A 26,286-nucleotide genomic window follows, 5' to 3' on the forward strand; every position below is an offset into this window, starting at 1 on the left:
TTTGTAAGCGCTCTTTAGCAAAGTCGTAGTTCATTGATTTTAAACCGTATGACAAAACAAGCGAAAATAGTAACTTTTTTCACAATATTTGCAATTTAGAGAGAATTGGTCATTGCTCATTCTAATGTAGCTAGTATATGGCTATATAAGTGTGCTCTTTCAATTAATGACATAAATTATGAAAAATATTGTAAGGAACACTTGCGGTTTTGGCTTTTAAACCCTACATTTTGGTTAAAAAAATGTGCTTGGATATGTAGTTTTCAACAGATTTACCACATTCGCCTTACTATAACATTGAATTGCGTTATCTGTTGACCTAATGTAAAAAAGCATTTTTAGGGGGAAGTGTTAGCTTTCGTTCGATATAAAAAAAATTCTGATTGGATGAAGGGAACACTTGAGGTTTGGCAAAAACCAATCACAGATGTCTATTTTCCACTAAATCTCACACAGCTCTCTATGACGCTGTGCACTCAACCGTGTAGTATAAAACAGACTGCGTGGAGACTAGACTCGCTCATTCTCGCTGTGCTGGAAATTTGTGTGCACTCGAGTGTATCGAGATGGAAACTGTGCGTAGATTGCATTTATAAGAGAATCGTTTTTGTAGTCAAACCTTTTCATATGTGTTATAAACATTGAATTGCGTCATCTGTTGACGGAATGAAAAAAAGTGTTTTTAGCGGGAAATGTTACTTTTATTTGATATAAAAAAAATTCTGATTGTATGAATGGAACATTCGGGGTTTGACAAAAACCCATCACAGATGCCGCATTTTCCACTAGTCACCAGCTAGATCTCACACAGCTCTTATGGTGCTATGCACTCAACCGTGTATAAACACAGACTGTGTAGAGGCTAGACTCGCTGTGCTTGGAAAAATCTGCATGTGTACATGGGTGTATCGAGGTGGAAACTGTGCGTAGATGCTTATTATAAGAGAATCGTTTTGTACCCAACCCTTTTCATATGGCCTGACCACTAGCCAAGCTTCGTGAAATCGGACCTTAGAAGCTAATACAGATGATATGCAGTTAGTTGTATTAAGTATTAAACTCATTTTCTTCATAATGTTCTTTTCGGAGTTAAGTCGTTTTGTTTTTCAACCCGCGATATTATAAGTAATTATTGTTGTCTATGGATAAAATCCCGTCTAAACCCTACCCCCTAACCATGCAACCAATTTCAACAAATAAGATCTTAAATCAGAGCTAACGAGTATGAATACAGGTATTGGCTGCAATTATGACATAGGGCTATCTGTCTTTGGTTAGGATATAGGCCTACAGGGGTGAACATACAGGCTGAGTCAAAAAGAAGTAAACTCATGTTTGAGGGGCTGTAACTAGAGATCTGTATAGGAATCTGCTAAAAATGAAAATATCATTGGAAAGAACAAATTCTACACGTCTAAATTAAAATAATAATTATTGCAATTATTGCTCACAGCAAGCTCAAGTTATACTCATTGGAATACAACCACCATTTTTTGTAGCTGCACACGGTTTCACTTCCCAAGTACCTATTAAATTGATTGGTAAGGCGCGATATTCAAATGCAAATAAAGTTACGTGGCAGGTGTGGTTTTGATCAACAATTAAAGGGTCCTTTTCAATATGAATTTTACCTCATTGCACTACATTATAATGAAACGGGCCACATGACAATATGGCACCACAATTTACGGCACGGGAGCGATGTTTCTGTCGACGAAGTATATATCATGAAACTAAGAGTCCATCTGAAGTTCAGCATCTTTTTCGTGTCCAATTTCCCACAGCTAATCGGATTTCATATAAGGTAGCAGTATATAAGAATGTGAACAAACTCAATGTATACATGGGACACTAAGGAACAGACAGTCGGAAGCTTCAGGCAGACCATGAACTGCTAGATCACAAGTGAACATTGCTAGAGTTAGACATGCGTTACAGCAAGACCCACAGATCTGCTCAAGACGCAAACCTTTACCCAACATATTCCCCAATCAAGGTTCTGCCGGATCGTTCGTAAAAACTTGAATTGGGATCCCTACAAACTACAGTACCACAATAGACTTCATCCTGAGTTTATATGCATTGTTTGTTGACTCATTATTAATTAAAAGCAAAAGTTGTCATTTGAACATAAATCCTGCTAGCACTTTGTTGATTCGTCGAAATTGAAATAGATGAAAATCGAAGCACCACACCTTTTGTTGATTATTGTTTCCATTTGCAAAGTACTTTTAACAAATTTGAAATTAGATGTACGGTTTTTATCGAGGGTTGAGAGGCAGAAAGCCTTAACTCACAAAAGATTCCTTTGTGAGTTAAGGCTTTCTGGGACAAAATGATTCCACTGTGAGTTAAAGGCGTTTTTCAACCCTCGTTATGTTAAAATGCACATCTGTCATGATATTTAAATGCATCAGCTATACATGACTATCATCATTAAACATGATTAAGGCTACATTATATATTAGTCATCAAAGGCGTGTTTATACATTTCGAATACTTATTGCAAATAACATTTCCAAAAATTATATCCATATTTAGTATGAATAAATACACTTATCCCCACCCCATGTAATCTCATACTTTTTGGAGGAAACTATAGTGCTCCAACGTTCATATCATTATTTTATAGCCAAGCTAAGAGGGCGGCAATAAGCCAAGGCATAGCGTGGGCAACAGGCAGCGACACGGTACGTAATTTTATGCATATTGGTATAAAGTTATAAACCATTATGGGTTACGCTATGATAGCGTTCAACGTCAATTCCATTGGTATTGTGTCACGCAATTAAATATACACAGGGTGCTGCTGATATTGAACTTGACCGTAAATGATTTGTTATATTAACATTAGCAATGATTAATATTTATAATAAGGCTCAATTTGATCAAATAAACAAAGTGGTTTAACTCTTTGCCATAGATAATACTACTACTAAGGGACCATTCACAAACACTTGTTGGGGAGGGCTGATGTAAAAGAATTTCATTGCGAAAATTTTCGCCCCCCCTTGAGATCTCAAGAATTTCAGGCCCACACCTTTTTGACATGAAAATTATGGGTCAACCCCATAAAAGCATAAACTCAATTTTCCCAGGAAAATGTGTGGTCATTTTCCAGCCCCCCCCACCCCCCTTGAGAGGGTCAACATTTTAAGGCCCCTTTATGCATCAGGCCCCATAACAAGTGTTTGTGAACGGTCCCTAATGCTAAAAATCAGCTGTTATGTCTCAAAGCTCACGCGTGCGTCCATAACAGCAAATTCATGTTTTATTTCCCTTTTTTTTTTTTTTTTTTTTAAAGTCTTAGTTCATCTTAATTCAAAATTTAGTTTAAAAAAAATCTTTAATAAAAAATAAAAATCTTAAAAACCTTCTTTCGCATTCACTTTTGAAACTGCAGTGGGCTTTGAGACATAACATTTTTAGCCCAATAAATAACGCACACCATATGCCTACATGTACCGAATGTAAATACATGTATAGGTCTATTCAAAATAATGAGATTCTGTGATGTTTAAAGTAAAAATTTTATTTATATAGCCAGATGAAATAGGCTATATATCCTTATCTTTTCGCTTGACATAAAATAAATTAACTAATTCAACAAATTGGTCAAACGTTTGGGGGCAAGGTCCTAATTAGGCCGTATAAAATTAATGTTTTGGTTCTCGTCCCCTCCCTCGTCAATTTCTGGGATTTGTCAGATTTTTTTTTTTTTATAGATTTTCAATTATTTTAGACTTTGGAATGATTCATGAATTTTTCATACATATAAATAAGTTTATTAGAGAACAAGGATCACTTACAAGTCTTTTTGTGGTACTCTAGGGGGTTTATCCCTCAAGAATCTCACATTTGAAAAAAAAAAAAGCGCCTCATCGTTTCCTCGAGCACTGTTTGAAAAGACCGAAAACTACTGACAATGCTGATTTTACATTGAAAAAAAAAAAAAAAAAACCTAGCTCCCTCCCTCATCAATTCATGAAAATCCTCTGGACGAGAACCAAAATATTAATTTTATACGGCCTTATATCGGCATATTTTTAACAAAAAGCAGTCATAAACTTCAAAGACTTGAGACAAGTCTAACTCAGTGCAGGCTAAAAATGTTATTCTTAAATCTTTTGTGTTATACCCTTTGTTTGCTTTTCGAGAAAAGGGAACGGTTACCAAAAAATCACTACAGACTGAGATTGTTGCATGTGTCTTTCAAAAATTACTATAGAGAGACATTGATGGGTGTGAGAGAGAGAAGGGGTAGGGGAAGAAATAGACAGAGTAAGAAGAGAACAATGATAGAAAGAAGTGTGGGGAGACAGAGCACTCCAAAAAGAGTGAAAATCACTCCAAAATTAGTGAAATTTCACTGCAAGAGAACCAAATGTCCATTCTTTAATTAACATGATTAAGATATGATATCAGGGACTCTTTTTTGAGTGGTCCTTTATGTGGCTTCAGTGGAGGGTGAAAATATCACTCTTTTCGCATGTTTGGGGGGTAATTTTCACTCCTTTTTGGAGTGCATAAAAACTGGTGAATAAGGATGTGATGCAGGCATGACCATCGCTTTCGCATGTAATTGGTTTACTGAATTGCAATATTTACTCTCTGGTTTTAAAATTAATATCAAGTCTTATATCTATATTCAACCATCATGAATGAGTGTGTTAAGGCACTTCAGGGTGTCCGAAGTAAGGGTATGTATTTGATTTATATCACTCCAATAAATGTTTATGGATTTCCAAACATTACAGGATATGTCCAAAACAAAAGTTACTTCAGATTCAAAATTTAATTTAAGGCCTAGGCCTACCAGAGTTGTGAACAAACTGAACTATGCGTCCACTTACTTTTTGACACTCTGCATAATAGGCTCTATCATTTATGTTTATCAAATTATATTGATTAAATTTATTTATTTATTTATTTATTTATTTATTTATTTGAGCATTCATTCATTCATTTTATTAATTCATTCAATTACTTAATTAACTATTATTTATTTATTTATTTATTTATTTATTTATTTGATCAATCATTTTATTCATTCAATTATTTATTTATCTATTTATCGATTGCCTTTTGGGCATGAAACTCAGAGTAACGACTACCTATTCTGGAAGGTCTGTTCTTTGAATTTTTTATTTATTTATTTATTTATTTATTTATTTATTTTATTTATTTATTTATTCGTTTATTCATTTTATTTATTTATTTATTTAGCATTTATTTATTTATTTATCTATTCATTTTTTTATTTTTTTATTTTTTTATTTTTTTATTTATTTATTTATTTATTTATTTATTTATTTATTTATTTATTTATTTATTTATTTATTTATTTATTTATTTATTTATTTATTTTTTATTTGTTTATTTATTCATTCATTTATTAGTTCATTTTATCACAATCCTGTAATTTAATTCCTGCAGTACATTGTTGTCATTTTATTTCTTCCTTACAGTTAATAATGTATATTTCTAAAAAATGTGTTAATCGTTCGTTGTAGTTAAATCACGAAAAATTATAATTTACATGTAATTCCACAGTCGAGTGCGTTAAATACAATACTTAATTCAAGGAAAAAAATCCATGACAATGGATTTTGGATTTCCATTTGGATCACCCAAGAGTTCAGTTTCCACACAGCTTCCATGCATACAGTCACACGGCTAGCGCATAAAGACGGTACGGACCAAATGACTCATCTTGAATGTATATAACACGGGAGAAACCGAGTAAAATAACAGTACAAATCGGACAGTAAATAGACCCACATCATCACTTTTTATCAGCGAAAGAAGATATTATCATGATTTTAAGATACTGAGTGGAGAAAATACATTATTTCCAGTGCCAATTTTATGTTCAATAACAGGTATGTGTTAAATATATACTATAGTAGATTCGGGGGAAGTAGTATTGGTAATAGTGAGTTCAAGGCAATGGTATTGTACTGGTGTTAAATCCATTGTTATTATCTGAAAGCTTCTGAATCAGAATACGAAACTACAGTTGTGGTATAATAGGCTACTATAGTCATGGGTCAACGGGAAGTGTGTTATCATGGTTATGGAAGTAGGCCTACTGTAGTTTAATAACATGCATGAAAATAATACTGCGTAGGATAGTACTACTACTGATAATACATGAAATATCAGTTGTATATAATAAACAATAATGTGTCATAAATATTATGCTTATCATTTTACGGAAATTACAAAAAATAAATAAATAAAATAATATGATTAATAAATAAGATAACACCTTGTACATAATTATATGGTCTTCAGAAATGAATTTCACGATTTTTGGTTTATCATATAGGCCTATATGCATCATTAACAACGATTAATATGACACCATACATATGCATTACATAATTATTTATATGGGCATGATGGGTGACAGCTTGGACCTTGAAAAATCTGTGAATCACACAGAGCAAAACAAACGCTTTCACTGGATAGCCCGAGTGAATTGCCCTATTGACTAGTAAATAATTTGTATGATGCATGTAGGCCTATAATAGAATTGATTACGGCCTAATTATTAAACACAAACTATCTAATGTCCCAGATAGTTCAATAACCATCAATAAAAAGCCTATATGCCAGATATTGTTCATCAGGCGCATATACACGTAATTATTTTGTATTGGTATATAATTATCCTTGCTTCGATATGTAACACCCTATGTGTTTGGCCACCACACGTACACTTTAAGCACCCTACCGTACTGGGTGAACCCCTTACCCTTATCTTCAGTAGATAGCACAGCATAACAAAGCTCCATTAAGCCTGCATCATCAATACCATGTCCATAGCCGTGCAATGCAATGAAGCTTATTCAACATTAAGTCGGATTTGTATTTTAACTTGTTAGTGATATGAATATTATCACATACTAGCTTCATATATATGATATTTAGATAGGTCCATTTTATTATGATGATTAAGATACTAATGGATCGGCTATGATAATGACATAAGCATGATAAACATGTACATGTCAGATTTACACAAGCTAAAGGCAAATGTGACCTCACTGATTGAAAAACATGCTGATCCGAATTGATATTTATATATAACAGAAAATGATCACTGCATGTACATGTGCCATATTCCCGTTCGAGAATACACACGAAAGCCATCATTTTATCACAATCCCTCAATTGCTTCTGATTCCTTCACAGTAATTTTTCACGCTAATATGAACGATGCCTTCCGGGGAGTGGGATAGCTTCTTGAAATCAAATCTTAAAAAGGTAAGTGTATGCTGTGGTTATGTTGAGGTATTAGATGCGATGGAGAGGAATGACATTAAAATGTTCATTGAATTGTGACACACGTTGAAGTAGTTGTCATTATAAATACAGGGTGATTAAAATATTATTATAATTTAAAAACAAAGTAAAGATACTGATGAAAATTATACATATTAAAACTATTCTTATTCGTAAAAAGTATTTCACCTTCACACGAAATATATATAGGAACTGTGATTAACTTAAATTCAAATGTCATGATAAATAATGTTACGTTACTCAAAAGGTAATTAATAATAATAAAACAATAATAATACTATTGATAATAATGAAAATAATAATAACACTAATAATAATAATAATAATAGGCCTAATGATGATAATGATGATAATGATAATAATAATAATAAATGAAGATGATGATGATGATGATGATGATGATGATGATGATGATGATGATGATGATGATGAGGATGATGATGATGATGATGATGATTACGACGACGACGACGATAAGCCTAAAAATGATAAATAAATTAATACAAATTGTATTGAATTAATTATAAACATAAAGGATAATTAAAATTGGTGAAAACTGTCATGTTTTCAACAACATATTTTGTTGAACATATTTAAGTCCATGGATCTGTCATCTTGTATACTATAAAAGAATATTACACCATGCAGAATCATAAATGTTACAATTTATATTATGAAAACATAATTTTGAAGTAAAAAAAAGTAAAAAAAATACCATTATAAGAAGACGTTTTATTCACACGGCCTGATCAATTTGGTCGAGATAATTTAGTTAATGGTTCTACCCACAATAATGAATAATATAACACATGTTTTCTAGATACCCTATTCGTAAGGAGACAAAACTGTGCGCTAGCCGTACTTGCCACATCTGCTGTATTAATTAACAAATAAATAATGTAATCCATAACGAAAGTACAAGAACTTGACATTAAAGGAACATTAAGGGTAGACGAGATATTGTTGGTCGAAGCAACCTAAAAATCGATTTTGATTATCTAGATCAATATATTATTGAAAAATAACACCTTGATGTTTTGCAAAAGTTCATTCTACAAATCGTATACTTTGCAAACTTGGTTAATTTATTGTTGTTAATGAGTTATGTACGTTTTACAAAAGTGTTGTTGTTTCAGCCCTCTTTACAACGTAACTCAAGAACCGCAGCCCCCTATAAAAGTATATCTGTGATATTTTAATTCTTCTACACACTCGCTATGAATTGAGCAATACAGTTTTTGCCAAAGCTCACTACCATTCGCAAGATGCTGTAAACTACCAAATCACAACAGTTTAAAATAATTAATAACCTTAATGTAGGGTAATTACTTGTTTTGGAGACGAGTTACATCAATTATTACATAACACATGGATACCAAAACAAACTGAGGAAAAAACAGAATGTGTTGTACTTTACAATCTTGATTTTTAACAAAATATTATTTTTAAAATTAATGAACTTTTACCAGGATTCATGACAATATTGACAAAGCTGCTATGAGCTTTAATTTATTGGAGTTACTTACGATTCGAGATCTGATTGCAAATTTCTTACTTGTGGGTAACGAGGAAATGGTCCTCTGGGAAACAAAATACCATTTTCCATCGGGAAAAATGATCACAGATAAATGAACATCATTTGAAGACTAGACTGTGGTAAAAATCAGCCCTCCTAGAACATGTAGAAAATAGCCCTGCGTGCCCATAAAGTCATTGGTTGTTCTAATCAAAATTCCCTATTTATGGTGGATATGGATAAAATTGTCCTTTTTGGTAGGAATAGACCCATGGGAAAAAAGTCATGCAAGACTAAACATCATTTAAAGACTAATGCCCGGGGACTAATGTATGGAAAAAAATAAGCATTATTTTTTTTTCGACAGCCATGGTGTTACTGCCTGTGGTTTATTTATAGTTTCAAATACACACAATAAAAATTGCTGATTTTTTTAATCAAACAACACCAAAACAACAAGGACACACACAAACAATTAAACAACTACACACAAAAACAAAGACAAAAAGCAGCATAACAAAATTTAGTCAAGAACTTGTACATTGTAACAACCTTAAAATAAATATAATTATAAAATAAAAGCCCACTTTCTAAAATGAAGAGAGATGTATCTCTTTTCAATTCAATGTGATATTCGGTCTCTCTTTGAATTTTAAGGAATGATTTTAAACCACTTAAATTGTTTGTTTTTTTATCCTGGAATCTGCATATCTGTAAATGTAAATTTTGGTACATAAAATGTAAGCATTAAGTCATTGGTTGTTTTGATCCAAATTTCAGTATAAGAAACCGGAGAAAACATTCAAAGATGTACGGCCCTTATTGGCAGAATATAAGGACTTACGGCCGACGATCGGAGCCATGGGTAAGACAATTTTATTATTATTAAAATCATTGTTGTTATAATGGTTATCATCACATCATATTCGTCTTCTTCTTTTGCTCCGCTTCCTCCTCCTCTCCTTCCTCATAGAAGTTTGCACATTGTCATTGCCCAACACGTAGAATCTACTATAAACCTGTTTATTTTGTCCCCATAATTCCCCTGGTAGTTTCCTCATTTTTCTAGTACGTCCATGGTTGGTCTTAGAGTTGTGTTGCATCTTTTCACCAGCCATCAATCACACTGGACCTTTAAAAATCTTTTCTTTTACGATTATTATTGATGTGCAATATGTATTTTTATAAAATAATATTAGAACGGAACTATGGGTAACATTATTAAATTATCATTGTTATCATCGTCATTACTCTCCTCCTCCTCCTCCTCCTCCTCCTCCTTCTCCTTCCTCTCCTATTCCTATAGATCGTGCTAATGCGCTGATATTAATAAATTATGCCATTTTATTTGTACATAATTCTTTGGTGATCCATTTCATGGAAAATCTAAATTCTACCAACACAGCAATATCCAAGCAATGATTGATACTCGTAGACCTTGTAGATGTTGGTTCTTTTTGTTTGCATGTTTTTATATTTATACATTTCATATTGTAAAGGTTTTAGCATGCATGGTTCGGGCATGAAATGTATATAGCTTTTGCCTGACGAGCTATAATTCTATCAGGACCTAAGTGTTCTTGTTTTGGTTTTTTTGCACCCAAAACATGTAAAAGTTTCTATATAGTTAATCAGTGGCGTAGCCAGGGGGCAGCTGCATCCTATGAGAAGTTTTTCCCCTCTTCCCCCGATGTGAGAGGCTTTTTTGTAATTTTTAGCCCATTTTCGTCAACGTTTGCTCCCTGGTAATTTGCCCCCCCCCCTGAAAAAGTCCTGGCTACGCCACTGTATACAAATGTATCAACTATTCTGAGTGGGCCTTTTGTTGTTGTTGTTGTTTTGGTTTGTTTTGGTTTTTGTTTTGTATGTTTGTTTTGCTTTGTTTTTCAAGATCTCCGACGTACTCTCTTTTAATTGCTCTGCTGTTATATATTGAATGTGTTAATCTAAATTATGCACATTTTGTGATTATTCTATTACAGAAACGGGTAGAGGAAAAGACAAACGACTAGTCTGCATACAAGGCACAGTACCAATCAAACCACCTCAACCTAATCAGGGTGAGTCAAATAGATATATTGTGCAAACTATTCTTTTGATAAGTGTATTGAATGGATTTATGCGGAATACGCGCAAACTAATTTTCTATTCTATTCTATTTTTGAGCTGAGAGCCAGAAAGCCTTAACTCAAAATGAGCTGCTCCCACAAAATGAAAATTGAGTCGTCAGGGCACTATAAGATAAAGTCAATTAAACGTGATAAAATTCAATGGAAAAACAAAAGACATTCTGAAGGAAATAATGATTTTGAAGAACAAATCTAGGAGCCATCCTAACATGTTTGGTGTGAATTTAAAGGAATATATAAAATAAGGATGTCAAATCTGGAATATCTCGGATAGTTATTATGTCATCTTTATGCTCATTTTGTGAAAGTAGGTCATTGTGGGTTAAGGCTTTCTGGTTCTCAGTCCACGATTAATCTTTAGTTATGTGTTGTGCAGTTGGTGGCTATCGAACTATGCATGCTCTTTGTGGCCATGTAATTGTAGAGCGTTCTAGGGTTTCATATAATGTTTTCGGTGTGTTAACCTTTGAAGGAAAACAAAGGAAATCATAATTTAATTCAGGATTCGAAACAATCCTTTTTATTGTAATATCCACCATAACTAAATTTTTGCTTTGGTGTGCCCTTTCTTTAATGTTTCTAGTTTTGATGTGTTTGTTTTTCGATTTAGATCCAAAATGCATATAGCTATTCCCACAGGCCTAGTAGCCTATTATAGTTGTGGCATTTTAATTAAGACTAAAATAATGCTTTTAGTTAAAATCAGTGCTATAGCTTTGTATTATATTATGCTTATGTCTCCATGTGTATTTTCTCTGGTAGGTCGAGGATTCAACATGCCTGTTTGTGTATGGTTATTAGACACCCATCACGAGGATCCACCAGCCGTTTATCTTGCACCTATCAAAGATTTTGTATTACAACCATCAAAGTACCTCGATTCAAAAGGCAAAATCTACTTACCATACCTACATGAATGGAAAGCGGTAAGACAAAACAACATTAAATGGCCGGGCTATTCCGATTGAAATCCATACACCCCCTATACGGAAGACATGGCCTTAATCACCCACACAGGGGTGTAGGTTTCAAATGGAGTCACCATTCAGGTAACCCCATTTAAAGGTCATAAGGCTGGGGTGTGTGGATCAAAATGAATCAAAATAAATGAATCAAAATACATGAGAAAAAGAAAGATATTACTTGTAACACATATGTAGCACAGCACAAAACACACCCAAACAGACAGACACGGACAGACAGATATGGACAATATCCAAGACAGAAATTAAGTTGATACAGACAGGACTGAGAGAGGCAGAGGCAAATAAATTCCAATTTTGTGAAAGGAGGAAAAGAAAGACCATTGCAAGATGAGAGGGAGAAAATATTAGATAGAAGAGGGAGAAAGTGGGGAGTGCGTGTATAGGGGGGAGAGAGAAATGCAGGGAGTGGAAGAGGGGAGGGAGAGGAGAGGGGGAAGGAGGAAAGGTGAAATGTAAGGAGGAAGAATGAGGGAGAAATGAGAGAGCGACTTACATGCACTGAGGAGGAGAGAGACGGAGAGGATGGGGGTAAGGGAGGGGAGGGAGAGATAGGGGGATTTACAAACACTGAAGAGACTGAGATAACAAGAAAGTGGAGGGATGTGTAGGAGAGGGAGGGATAAAAAAGAGAGTGACTTATTCACTGACGCGATTCAAATTTTCAATTTCTATGATTATTATTGTTCTCATTTCTATCCTTCAGCCAAGATCAAACCTATCGGATCTGTTTCGCATAGTACGTGACATATTTAGCAAGTATTTTCCATACATGCCAGTAGGGGCAATAGGGACACAACATCAAGCACAAGGGGCAGGTGGTACCATGCCGGGATCAGGAAGCCCAGGTAAGACCTGGGGAGACAAGGTTGAAGACAACATGATTATTTATTCTACATAGAAATCTATAATGCATTTATTTATTTATTTATTTATTTATTTATTTATTTATTTATTTATTTATTTATTTATTTATTTATTTATTTATTTATTTATTTATTTATTTATTTATTTATTTATTTATTTATTTATTTATTTATTTATTTATTTATTTATTTATTTATTTATTTATTTATTTATTTATTTATTTATTTATTTATTTATTTATTTTTGCAAATCAGTGCAATCCTTAAATGAGCAACGTTATCGTACTTTAAGGGACGTCCATGCCTGTTAAAATAACAAAATCTTTTCTTATTATTCTTTTGTTGTTGTTAATTGTTGTTGTTGTTATTGTTAATTATAACATATTTTACTTATAGCACTTGGAACACGTCTCTTGAGTGGTGATCGAGTGTCAGACCCTGCTCGAGTCAATAATATCCTCCGAATATTACCAAGACCACAAGAAACTGTAAAAGACATTCAGACCGTCTTAGAAGTGTTCCCAGACTTAAGAGTCAAGCCTACCGCACATGGTAAGTAAATTTTATTTTAATAAAATACTGTAAAGAGTCGCCTAATGGCGCTATGGGGTCACATAGACATAGGTGGAATTTCAGGCACAACCTAAAGTATCTTAACGTAAAATTCCCACCAGCAAATAAGGGCACGGACCCTTAATTCTTATAGGTATTTCAGAGCAGGGAGCTAACTATTTGCACGTGAAATGTACCCCAAGGCAAAAGAGTCGAAGTGCGCCACTAGGCGAACCTTTACGGTATTTGATTGAGTTCATTTTGGTTTTGATATAAGTGATTCTAAGCAGTTCAATAAAAAAAAATAGTAAACGTATTGATACCTAGAATTAAATAAATAAACAAACGAACAAACACCCATCCCAACAAATGATACACAAAAACAACAAAAACAACAAAAAAACAACAACATACAATTCCTTGGATAATTGATACCTAGAATTAAATAAATAAACAAACGAACAAACACCCATCCCAACAAATAATAAAAAACAAACAAAAAAACCCCCAAAAAAACACCAAAACAACAACAACAACATACCATTCCTTGGATAATTCAATAATTATCAAGTTCAAACTGGCTAAAAGAGGCTAGGCTTGCATGAACTCTGTACATTTTCATATATGAACTTCCATTTGCATTTGGAAGACAAAAGGCATAGAATTTCAAAAATGTCAAATTTATATTATATTAGTTAGCATGCAAAAAAGCCTGAAGCCTGGCACAACACGTTAACCATGGTCCTTGGATGATTGAATACCAGGCTGCAATAAGTCTCTTTACCATGTTTACAGTTGCATGGTTTTAAAGGTCGCAGGAAAGTTGCCTACTTTGCGAATGACCATTTTTCATTTTTTCACCCAGGCTTCAGCCCTGGGTGATATTACATTCAGTTTAGACCTTGTCCTTTGAACCCAAATTGGCTACTTTGAAACGAAGTAGCCAAATGCATTTGCTTCGTCCTCATTAAAATTATTTTACAGGATAATGCAGAGTATCTAATGGATCTGCAGGCTACTAAAAAACTAACCTCACTCCCCATGACAAAATTCATAAAACTATATTCAGTAGAGCTTGACTTTACCCAGGGAATGGGTGGAATATTAACCTCATTCAAGTCCCCATGACAATTATTCCTACAGCTGTTCTGTAGCCTATGAAGTTATTTTTTGACATATAGGGATGATGTTGCAATATGAAAGTTGACCGGTGAATGGCCATGGCCACTAATTCATGAACTTGGCTAGCTGGCTGGCTGGTCTGAGTTCACACTTCTTAAACATCTATGATTTGAATTGCATTGTTGTTCTCATCACAGACTGAATTAGAAGGAACCATTAGAAGGAACCTACTCCTGCTCCCATCATGCAAGTTATTCCACTTAGACTGTTTGATATAGGCTTACTTTTATCAAAATAATTAAGTATTGATTAAGCATTTGCCAGTGAAACATTCTCACTCACAAAAATCACAGATACTCAACATGAGAATCTGTGCAATGTTTGACAGAGAAGGTCACTAAATCTGGCCGTCACAAGTTCATAATTAGTTTTGATTGATCTTCATGTACCAAATCATTTACTTTAAATTGATATCCTAGCTGTGACCTCTGAGCCAAATGTTCTATAGCATAGTAACACCACATGCATTCATATATATACATTTATATACAAACATATTGGGATAATGGGGACTGATGCTCTCTGACTGCAGTCAGAGGGCAACATGTAGTACCAGTATGGCTAGTAGCATACAGGTAGTTCATTATACTTAGGCCTATTCAGCAATCCATAGCTCAGTTGTGGAGTACTAGTTCTTTGGTTGAATCACCACCTTCTTGACTGATCAGAAGACCTGTGTTTTATATAGGCTTACTGCATACACTGCCTACCTCTTTGCAGCTATGTGGAGCTAAGGTGGGGCAGTCCGGGGGGGGGGTTGTGCAGTCATGTGACCTCCGTACGGCCTGGGTATTCCCTTTTAAAGGGATTTTTATTATTAAACTCTTGCATTTTGTCATAAAAAATTGGCCAAATGATTTTGAAAGAAATGTGAAGATTAACTATCATCTTCCTATAATATATTGATGGATGGGCCAATATTAGAAAATGCTTTTTAAAATAAAAATCCATCTTTTTCGCTAACAATTAAGTAAAAAAAATATTGGCCAAATGATTTTGAAAGAAAGGTGGAAAATAACTATTATGTTATTCCTATAATATTTTGATGGATAGGCCAATATTAGGAAATGCTTTTTAAAATTAAAATCCATCTTTTTCACTAACAATTAACGTTAATGTTCTAGAATTGATTAAAAAAATATTTACAGTATAATAAAAAAAAAACATTCCATGATTAACTTCCTGGTTATGGCATTCATCTATGGTTGTCCTGGCAATTGTTTATTTATAGCAACCAATTTGTCATGTAGATATTATATTCACTCTGTTATAATGTGGTTTTTTTATTTTGTCTTTGAAACAATGGAATGTAATGGACAACAATAGACGATACTTAAACATACATGTTCTTGATAATAAAAAAAAACCAACATGAGTATTGTTATGTGGTTACATTGTATGTGGTTAACATTGCCCGCTGTCAGTTAAACAAAGGACTCGAACATTTTTTTAATATCCATTTCACATTTATAAATCAATTCAGTTTAAAGCCTTTTTTGTGGGGAGTACTGATGAATGTCATCTTGTAAGCGTAGACGATGTATTGTTGGTCGAAGCAGCCAAAAAAAATCTAAATCAATATAGGGCCTATTATTGAAAAATAACACTTTGATGTTTTGCAAAGTTCATTATACAAATCATATATTTTGAAAACTTGTTTGAGTTATTGTTGTTAATGAATTATGTACGTTTTACAAAAGTGTTGTTGTTTCAGCCCTCTTTACAACATAACTCAAGAACCACAGGACCTACAAAAGTATATCTGTGATATTTGAATTCTTCTACACACTCGCTATGAAATGATCAATACAATTTTTGCCAAAGCTCACGAACATTCACAAGATGCTGTGAACTACCAATTTAAAACAGTTTAAAATAGTTGCTAACCTCAAATGCAAATTCTATTCATCCGCAGCATTCACCGAAGGCCCTAGAACTGAACATCTTGCAATAGAAGGGACCATTCCAATATTCTATAAAGGTAAGTTGCGATCAAGCACTGAATTTAGGCAGCTCATTTCTGCCCAAAGTAAACATACAATAGGCCCCTATCTGTAAATGAATAACATTCTGTAATACAAAACATTGTTGGGATAATTTAAGGTGGTACTACAGTACTACACCCCCTGATAAATTTTGTGACTAATTTTGCATTTTTCTCAAAAATAACTACACACTGGTAACACAAGTTATGCATATTATAGGGGCAAGGAATCCAAGACAAGTGGTTCATTATATGTTAAGAAATGAGGTACATTCTATTGGTACCTCTTTTCTTATCATAAATAACGTATATACCGCTTGTTTTGAGTCACTGAAATTCCAGTGTAGTACCTGGATTCCTTGCCCGTACAATGTACATAACTTTTGTTACCAGTGTTTTATTATTTTTTGAGAAAAATACAAAAATATTCACAAATTTATCAAGGGGTGTAGTACCATCTTAAATGCTGCAATAACTTCAAGAGCTTGAAAGTAAAATGAATTACTCTTGATTCCAGAAAAATACAGCAGTACATTTTTACATTTAATACATCCATTATGACAAATAACTGGACATGCCATATTTAGTTTTTTTACTGATTAACATACCGTGTATTTTGATACTGTTCTTCCTTTTCAGGTGGCAATTATAATATTCCCATCTCAGTTTGGTTAAGGAACAGTTACCCAACAACACCACCTGCATGTTTCGTCATACCCGCGCAAGGCATGATGGTTAAAAAATCTAAATATGTAGACCCGAGTGGAAAAGTATTTCTGCCATATCTACATGAATGGAAATATGTAAGTAACTAAAGTTGTAATAGTATTAAACACCGAGAAAATATTCATAAAATCTTTTCAAGATGGTGACTTTCAACGGCATAGAGCTGAATTTTAACGATAGATGAGGATTTTGCATTGAACATGCTGATTGGTTGATCATATCAAAACTTGAAATGATTGAAATTGATTTTAAAACAGAACTTAAATCTCTCATTATTTGGCACACTTCATTTAGAATAATTATGAAGAATTAATAATAAACATCTCAAAAAAAGTAACTAACCCCATTTAATAATGACCATTATTACAAATCTGAAAAAAAAAATGTGTTGGAATCAGAATTTATTTCTGCATATTTTGACACCTCATTTGTAGCAATTGACTAAATATTGACATCACAGCGTACATTTAAATCAATGTAACCCAAGATTAGAAAGTTGCAGTAAATTGTATTGATTTTGTATTCAGTATAATGGAAGGAAATGTGTGTAACGATATAGCTTTTGTATTGTATGTATAAGTGCAACTTTCAAATCTGGACCTCACTATTAAATTGACCGGTGTTTTATTGTTTTCTGGGCTATCGTATCAAATGAGGTGTGAACGCATTTTACAGATTTGCAATACAATAGCCCCCTTTTGAATAATGGCCATTATTTAAGGGGGGTTACTTACTTTTTTTTTAGATGTTTATGATCCTCTTGTTGCAGTTTGAACTTGTTTAATAATTATGAACTATTTGTTTTTCATCTATCCAACCAGCCATCATCAGATCTCCCTGGTCTTGTCCAAGTAATGTGTTTAATATTTGGTGAAAGTTGCCCAGTTTATTCCACATCAGAGGCGAGTCCTAGCAGAAAACCTTCAGTAAAAACAGGTATGTTTTTTAGTCAAATCTCGATTTTGGGGAACACCATTAGAAGTGTTAGATTTCTTAGGGGGGTGTTAAAAACAAACTTCCCCCACTGAGGAGTAAAAAAACTTCCCCAGCCCAACTGTTAAAAAAACAGGTACTCTTCAGTAAAAACAGGTATGTTTTTTCTAGCCCGATTTAGGGGAGCACCATTAGAAGTATAGATATTTAGGGGGGGGGGGTGGTTAAAAACAAACTTCCCCAACTGATGAGTAAAAAACTTTCCCCAGCCCAACTCTGTATAAACATGATAAAGGCACACTTAAAATTGGAAGAAAAACAAAATTGGTAGCTATGCTTCCATGCCCCCATGCCCCTCCCTGGAAATCGAATGGTGCCCCCTTAATACAAGACTGTAGATAGCATTATGACGCTAGATAACAATAGTGTTTTTCACAACAAATAATGCGTCTCGGTCTGAACTTCCCCTTTAAAATGGTAAGACACTCAGATTCATTTGTTTGGCACAAATTGTAGTAAAATCTTAAACTCGAGGGCTCGTATGTACGAAACAAGTTAGACCAGGTCTAAATTTAAACCTGGTCTAAACAATGCGGTACAACAAAGAGTACCGACTTACCGTCCTTGCTTGTCACGTATGGAGAATAAAATAGTATACTTCTGGATTATTTTGCTTTGCGCCAGGCAAATAATCCGAGTTACACTGTTTCGCTCTCCACAAGTGAGAAGCAAACATGGTGAAGTCGGGACTCGTGGTTGTCATGGTTGTACCTCATTGCTTAGACCATTTCTAAAGCTAGACCTGATCTAACTTGCTTTGTGCATACGGGACCAAGGGCATTTTCAACCGCTGATGTTTTTTTCTGCAGATATTCTGTCCCTAACCATGTTCATATTTTTGTGCATTTGTTTCCTCATATACATGTTACTTATTTCGGTGACAAATGGACGGTTAATTCTGCCCTCAATAAGAAAATGTGAGTGACTTTGGGGTATATGCATGGTCACTTGCGTCTAACTAACTGTTTAAGTGACCATGCATATACCCCAAAGTCACTTGCATTTATTATGGAGGGCATAATTAACCGTCCATTTGTTACCGAAATAAGTAACATGTAATTCAGAAAACAAATGGACATAGGTGGTTCTGGCTCTAAGCACTCGATGTGTAACTGAAATATTATATACAATATCAAAAGTTAAATAGCAGTTCTATGAATTTATAATAACACAGAATTACTGAAGAAAATGTAGATCATCCGGATGAATAAAGTAATTCAGAAGATTTTGTCTAGATAAGAGGAATATATGAAGAGCTTATCCACAACCACATGTTTCTCATTTACTTGTGTGTTACAATCACAATTACTTTGACAAGTTTGACATTAGCAACAATGAGTTCTACCATCATCAAGCCATAAGTTACCACAACAATGCTGGTTAACAATATGCAGACTATTGTTCTCATTTGGGAATCAAAGTCCTCACACAGTATTGTTATTGTGCATCCACTGTTTGCTTTGTAATGGTGCATCCAACTGAAATTATAATACCTATAGCATCACACCCCATTGCAAAGCGCACAGATAAGTCGGAAACATGTGTTTGTAGACTTAACACGGTTTGGAAATAAGCTCTTCATAATGAGGGGAAATTATTTCGTATAATACGGAACATCATCCATTTATGTTTTGTCACGCTTTGTCACAGGCCAACCAGGCCAACAGGCAGCCACAGGGAATGATATAATGCTAAACTTACAAATGCAGACTAACCAACAGGAGGCAGGAACATCCGGGGCGCCATCTACGTCATCAGCAGGACCAAGACTAAGGCTGGGAGATGGTATGTTATTATATGCAGGCTTATTTGCAATAGTATAATAAATATTATGTGTATAGATAGTAAAATACTGAGTAAAATGTGAACTGTGCAAGAGACTAGTCTCGTTATCATCATCCGTCGGCTGCGGAGCAGGCGACCTTCAAGATTTCTCCATGCACAGTGATCTTTGGCAATGCGGCTGCCCGTTCTGCTTAAAGTGAAAGCCCCACTTTTGGTTCAAGTTCCTTGGGGAATTAGTCAAGGTTACAATTTATCCATGTAAATTCTGTTATGTCTGTCATCAAAGTAACAGGTGTATTGTCAGTTCTTCTGTGGAGAACTGGGCAAGCGGGGCTTCTTGTTTAAGCATGATCATGCCTCCATCATACCCTAGATGTAGCACACGTTATATCGTTCATATTATCAGACTTCAATAATAACAAACAATTCTCATCTTTCGAGAAGTAAATTAAAGGTAGTCGTTATTTTTGGGCACTCTTTCAAGGAAAGGCAACAAAAAATATCTGTTCATAAAGAAGACGAGCATCATTTTGTATTGTTCTATAAACTTTATCTGGTTTCGAACTTTCGACGACATATAGGAATATTTGGTTTTTTGAGATTGGCTAACTCTCTTGTCATGGTTGTTTGTTTGTTTATTTTACTGCCGTACGATATTACTTACAACATATCCGTTTATCATTCTTTATCATCATTGATCAAGGCTTCCTCCTTTCTTTTTCTTTATTCATGCCAAGTACAGGACCCATGTATAATCAGTGGTGGTAGTATTATACTGGACGTCCTCAGATTTTTAGTTAGATGTTTTATGTGGGCGCTGGCTAGCTCATGAGCTAGGACGGAAATGTGCCTATTGGGCATTTTGCTCAAACATTAGACTACCTATGCAGTGCACAGTTATGCCTAGGGGTAATATATTAAGTATGATAAGAGAGTCCACTACCCCGCCTCGCAAGTCTAATGTCAAATAGATTTTTAAAATGTTTTTTTTTAAAGTTATGAAGGTAAATAATTATTTTGAATTAATAATGTCAAAATTTTGGAAAAGAAACGGGAATATTTGAAAGATACGGCAAAGCTTCCACTGTAGTTTTCAAACTTTTCATTTCATTCACTAACTAAGGACGCCCAAGGACTTGAAGCAATACTAATCATTTCTTTGCTTATTCCCTGGCCCACATCAAGTTGATCTCTACTTGGAGTAATTCTTTCTGTCATAACGTGGCCACAATGACGCATGCGATTGTTGACCAATTCATGTGCAACACGTTGGGCAGGCCTGATACTGAATTTAGTTATTAATTATTTTCGTTTCTCAGCAGGTACGCTGGTGAAGAAGTACAAAGAAGAAAATGAGAGGCTGAAAGATAGTCAACTTTGTAAAATCTGCATGGACGAGGAGATGCAGGTCCTATTTATGCCGTGTAACCATTTTGCAACGTGTGACGAATGCGGTAAAATCTTAGACAAATGTCCTATTTGTAGAGAGGATATACAAAATAAGATCAGAGTTTATAAATCGTGACATGGGACGCTGATGCAATCACAAAAACAAAACAAAATCTGCAACTCACTATATGGAAGGCACGTAGAGCTGAAATTCTATAGGACAAATTAGCATGCACATAATGCATTGCAGCTGAAATTTCCTACACTGGAGGAATTTGAATAACGCAACAATGCCAAAATACGTACCATTCACTACTTGCCTCTGAAAGTTTTATTGGCAGCTGAAAAATTTGAAATACCGTATGGAAAGTCTTTTCATTATATTATATCCTCATATTCACCAGATATTAGAAGTTTATTTGTTATATTTTCATATAATTAAGCCTATTTAGATCTTAATGGATGCCTTCCAAAGGTAGCTTGCCGATTTTCCCAAACATAAGATGTTGGCGAATTGCAGTTTATCTGATGGCGTAATTATATCCACATTCTGCACGATATGGACCAATGAGTGATAGCATAATCCAAATTAGTGCCAAATTTGTCGAATGAAATTGTAGTTTCATCTGCAGCTGTATGGTATATAATTAGGAATATATGGAAAATGATATTCGCCAATTGGCAAGATTTTGATAACTACAATCTTAATTGCCTTCTTTATAAATGGTACAGATTTTTGTTTGATAGAAAAACCAAACCCAAGATTTCATTAAATTGCACTTGGATTTCGTAAGCGGGTCATACGTCACGCGTCAGCACTATTTTTGTCAAATTGACCAAGAAGTAGCGGTAGCACAATGTTACAGACAACATGAGGTGAACGCGAACACGGTACGTAAACACGAGATCACGTGATGCAGTAGTAACCAATCGACACACTTGAATGGGACCAAATTAACGTACATTATACGCATACCGCGTTCACATGCTACATGCTGTCTGTATATATCTAGAAAATATTAAATTATAACAGTGTTATCGTTAGAAGTCGCAAATTATGAATAGGCGTATACTATTGTGCGTCATATTTAGTCAAGGGTGCAGTGACGTAGCCAAAGTATTCTAGCCATATATGCAGTACTTTCTCAGAGGGTGGGCAAAAAAAAGGGGGAGGGGTACAAGGCAACTATCAAGGGGGACAAACTTTGATGAATATGCTCAAAAATGGACTAAAAAGTACAAAAAATTACTCCTGAAACCCTCTGGCTACGCCACTGCAAGAGTGTTCGCTGGATTCGAACTAGCCAGCAACAAATATTTACTCAGTATAGTAGTGTTATAAAAAGCAATTGTGTTATTATGTTCAATAATCGATAGGATAAGATTTTCGTCCGAGACTTGGTATTAGTACACGTGACGTCCATTTGACACCATTCAAGCGAGCTGATTGGTCACATTCAGGTTAAGTGATGTCAAATTGACGTCACACGTACAAGTCCTGCGTACATTTTGAAAATCTTATCCCACCAAATAAAATGTACTAAATTGTAAATGACTTGATGATGGGTTGGCGCATTTCTGATTGAATTATTATATGCAAAGGGACGGCTTCCCCCGTTGCCGTTAGATTTGTAATTTGCCTAATGGGTGAATATTTTTGATAATGTACGTTCGTAAAAACCTTGTAATAATTAGCATTATGAGCTACCACTGTATAACAATATTGCAACTAAGTTTACATTGCTATTGTTTGATACTGATGTATCATTTATTTTTGCAGACTATCGTTTATTTTGACCACATAGAGCCTTGTAATTTTACCCTTAAACACGTCATGTAGTTTTAGGATATAATAATTATCGTAGTCTATTGCAATTCTCGCATAATGTCGAATAACAAATTACTATAAATCGACCCTCTCTAACACATGAAGTGCCGCCTGAAGTTCATGCAAACTAAGCAGTCGCAATACTCTCCTTGCGACCGTTTAGTATGATATAGACTTCACGCGATTCGCCGAGCGCGATTAGCGACCAAAGCAAAAACAGTTTTGCATTGCAAGCCTGTAAAAACAAATTTGTAACGGTACCTTCTATAGTCAGAATAATACAAAGGGATGCGGACATGGACTGTTTATAGTTGTTTGCTATTCGCCGGTATGCGGAATCATAATGATACAGTGTACAATATCAGCCCAAAATATGAAGCAAATGTGTCGCTGAAATTGTGAGATGTAGAAATACTTGGCAGGGATATAACAATGGATGCAGTGTAATGTATAAGTATGTTGGTGCAAGCAGGATAGATAAGATAGGTTTTTATACTTTGCTATGTTTTTTGCTCGTGAACAAAATATCGCTTTGTGCCTAATTGGTATAACTGCTTTTCGTCGTACTTTTGTTTAACATGGTGCAATTCCAAGAAAAAGACGTTTGTTTAGTTGTGTTATGAGACGTTTTGGGGAAGAACCTACAACTTAACTGAAGACTGCGGTGGAGGCAGGGCGTGGCAAGCGGGTGGACAGGGTGGACGAAGTCCATGGGCCACGAATGTCCAGGGACCCTGAGCACGAAAATTATAAGGGCTGATATTAAAAGAGCCCCGCACTGCTCCTTGTCCATGGGCCGGCTCGAGGCTCTTGCTACGCCTCTGGGTGGAGGAGGTGTGTACCCAGTGCAAAATAAAAGTTATTTCTAAAAAATTGATGGTTATATTTTAACTCATAAAAGATAACAGTTCTTGTTTCAGTTTCATACATACATGTATTGCCGGAACATAGGCATATAATATAATGTTTGAAAATATATTGATGGCCTATAAAAAGTTGAAAAGATAGGACCATTTTATTCATCAGAATCAATTCATATGCAGATTCTGAACACCAATTGGGCATTTCTTCCACTATACGGTTTTCAATTTGTAATAACAATATTATAACAGTAAGAGTTAACAGTAAGCGTGGATATAAGTGTCGCACATTTTGCAACGTGTGACTGCTATATATGCCTACTGTGTTCAGTTTGAAACAGTCTATAGTGAATATAGTCATGAATTATGACACTACAGATATAATATGTTATAATAATAGGCATAATAACAGTAATTGAACAACACTTTCAAAACAGTGGCACACGCTAAAAGCAGTGCATCCAAGATAAATGTATACAATTTGATACATAGATATCTAAAATATACATGTACATGAAAAAAGTGAAGTATAATTTATTTAACAGAGTTACATTGTTTTGGAAGTTCATTTCTATAATATTCCATACACGTTCGAGATATGATTTGCAAAACCTGTTGAAAATGACTTGTGCGTCACAACTGATCTTGACACCATTAAGGTTAGCAACTGTTTCAAACTGTTATGATTTGGTAGTTCACAGCATCTTGCGAATGGTAGTGAGCTTTGGCAAACATTTTTGGCAAACACCTTTTTGGTGTTTATTTTTCCAATAGACTGCACTGTACTGAAAACAGAAGAGCAACACATAATAAACACTTTCACGCTTAATAAACATTTGTTTGTACAGTGAAGGTATAGGATGTTAACTTAGAACACTAAAACAGGTAAAAAATATGAATTTGTTTATGTTTTGACACAAGATAGTGTTAAAAAGCACACTTTTAAACACTACCTTGTGTTTAAAAGCAAACATCTTCATTTTTTATGCGTTTTCCAGTGTTTATAAATTAACACCCTTATCCCTCCATTGTACAAACAAGTGTTTATTAAGCGTTAAAGTGTTTATTAAGTGTTGCTCTGCTTTTTTTTTTTTGCAATGTGATAGAATACGTCAAACAATCCATGGTATTATCAGCTCCGGTGTCACTTTTATGTAAACATGTTAAAAAAGGTGACTATTTTGAAATAATTGTTCTAAAAGTTAATTTGGTTTAATGATGAGTGAAATTCATATGTTCCAGAATTTTAAAAATAGGCGACTGTTTTAAGGGTATACGAGGTATTGTTGGTCGAAGCAGTCACAAAAAAAAATCGATTTTCATTATCTGAATCAATATATTATTGAAAATTAACACTTTGGTGTTTTGCAAAAGTTCACTCTACAATCATATACTTTGAAAACTTGCTTAACTTATTGTTGTTAATGAGTTCTGTACGTTTTACAAAAGTGTTGTTGTTTCAGCCCTCTTTACAACATAACTCAAGAACCACAGGACCTACAAAAGAATATCTGTGATATTTGAATTCTTCTACACGCTCGCTATGAATTGAGCAATGCAATTTTTGCTAAAGCTCACTACCATTCGCAAGATGATGTGAACTTCTTTTTTTTTCTGCTGCTTCGACCAACAATACATCGTATACCCTTAAAGATTCGTAGTTCAAATGGATTTTAGACATATAAAATTGAACGAAGTTGACACAAAGCTGCATTAATGACAATATCGTCATTATTTAGATTTTGTTATATATTAGTTTATACAGCAAATTGTTTATATTAATAAGTTAATTTAATGTTATTATTGTATCTTATTTTGATCATTAGTTATTAGGTGACTCTTCTCTGTAAATGTATGCAACAGCATGTATAGGAGCAAATAATATTGGTAAAATCGTATTGTAAGCTCTTTGTCTGAATAAAGTCATTGTTATATAAATAAAAATAAGTTGGTAAAAACGTAGCCCGTGATCTTGTTGCGTCTTTGTGAAATTAACACTTGACGTGTATCAGAAATTCGAAATACCGCGAGGTTTAGGCCTATATTTATGTCAAAAATGAAATGACCAACACTAGCTGTCATTATGGGGAGAGTTAAGGTCCGTTCTACTATGCCGCAATGAATACCTGAATACAAAACCCACCCAAGTCCATACTTTGGCTAAATTGAGTTAAACATAGTA

The 26,286-nt window shown here is 34.4% G+C and overlaps 1 protein-coding gene across 3 annotated transcripts; it reads left to right on the top strand.

Moving 5' to 3' along the window:
* The first annotated feature begins 5,639 nt into the window (after positions 1-5,639).
* On the top strand, positions 5,640-26,066 carry LOC140164516 (uncharacterized). 3 transcript variants are annotated; one of them, XM_072187814.1, is made up of 12 exons: positions 5,640-5,882; positions 7,201-7,272; positions 9,608-9,692; positions 10,810-10,887; positions 11,719-11,882; positions 12,646-12,787; positions 13,202-13,357; positions 16,455-16,520; positions 17,163-17,326; positions 18,071-18,185; positions 19,902-20,027; positions 21,347-26,066. In XM_072187814.1, exons 2-12 carry the CDS (start codon positions 7,225-7,227, stop codon positions 21,550-21,552), a joined length of 1,350 nt encoding a protein of 449 aa, XP_072043915.1. In that variant the 5' UTR covers positions 5,640-5,882; positions 7,201-7,224; the 3' UTR covers positions 21,553-26,066. The 3 variants fall into 3 exon arrangements, with proteins under 3 accessions (XP_072043915.1, XP_072043912.1, XP_072043914.1); XM_072187811.1 differs by having other exon boundaries at positions 5,642-5,882; positions 19,893-20,027; XM_072187813.1 differs by having other exon boundaries at positions 5,642-5,882; positions 19,893-20,027; positions 21,350-26,066.
* Positions 26,067-26,286: the final 220 nt, after the last annotated feature.

The sequence above is a fragment of the Amphiura filiformis genome, chromosome 11, assembly GCF_039555335.1.
Source record: "Amphiura filiformis chromosome 11, Afil_fr2py, whole genome shotgun sequence".
In the NCBI taxonomy this organism is placed as follows: domain Eukaryota; kingdom Metazoa; phylum Echinodermata; class Ophiuroidea; order Amphilepidida; family Amphiuridae; genus Amphiura; species Amphiura filiformis.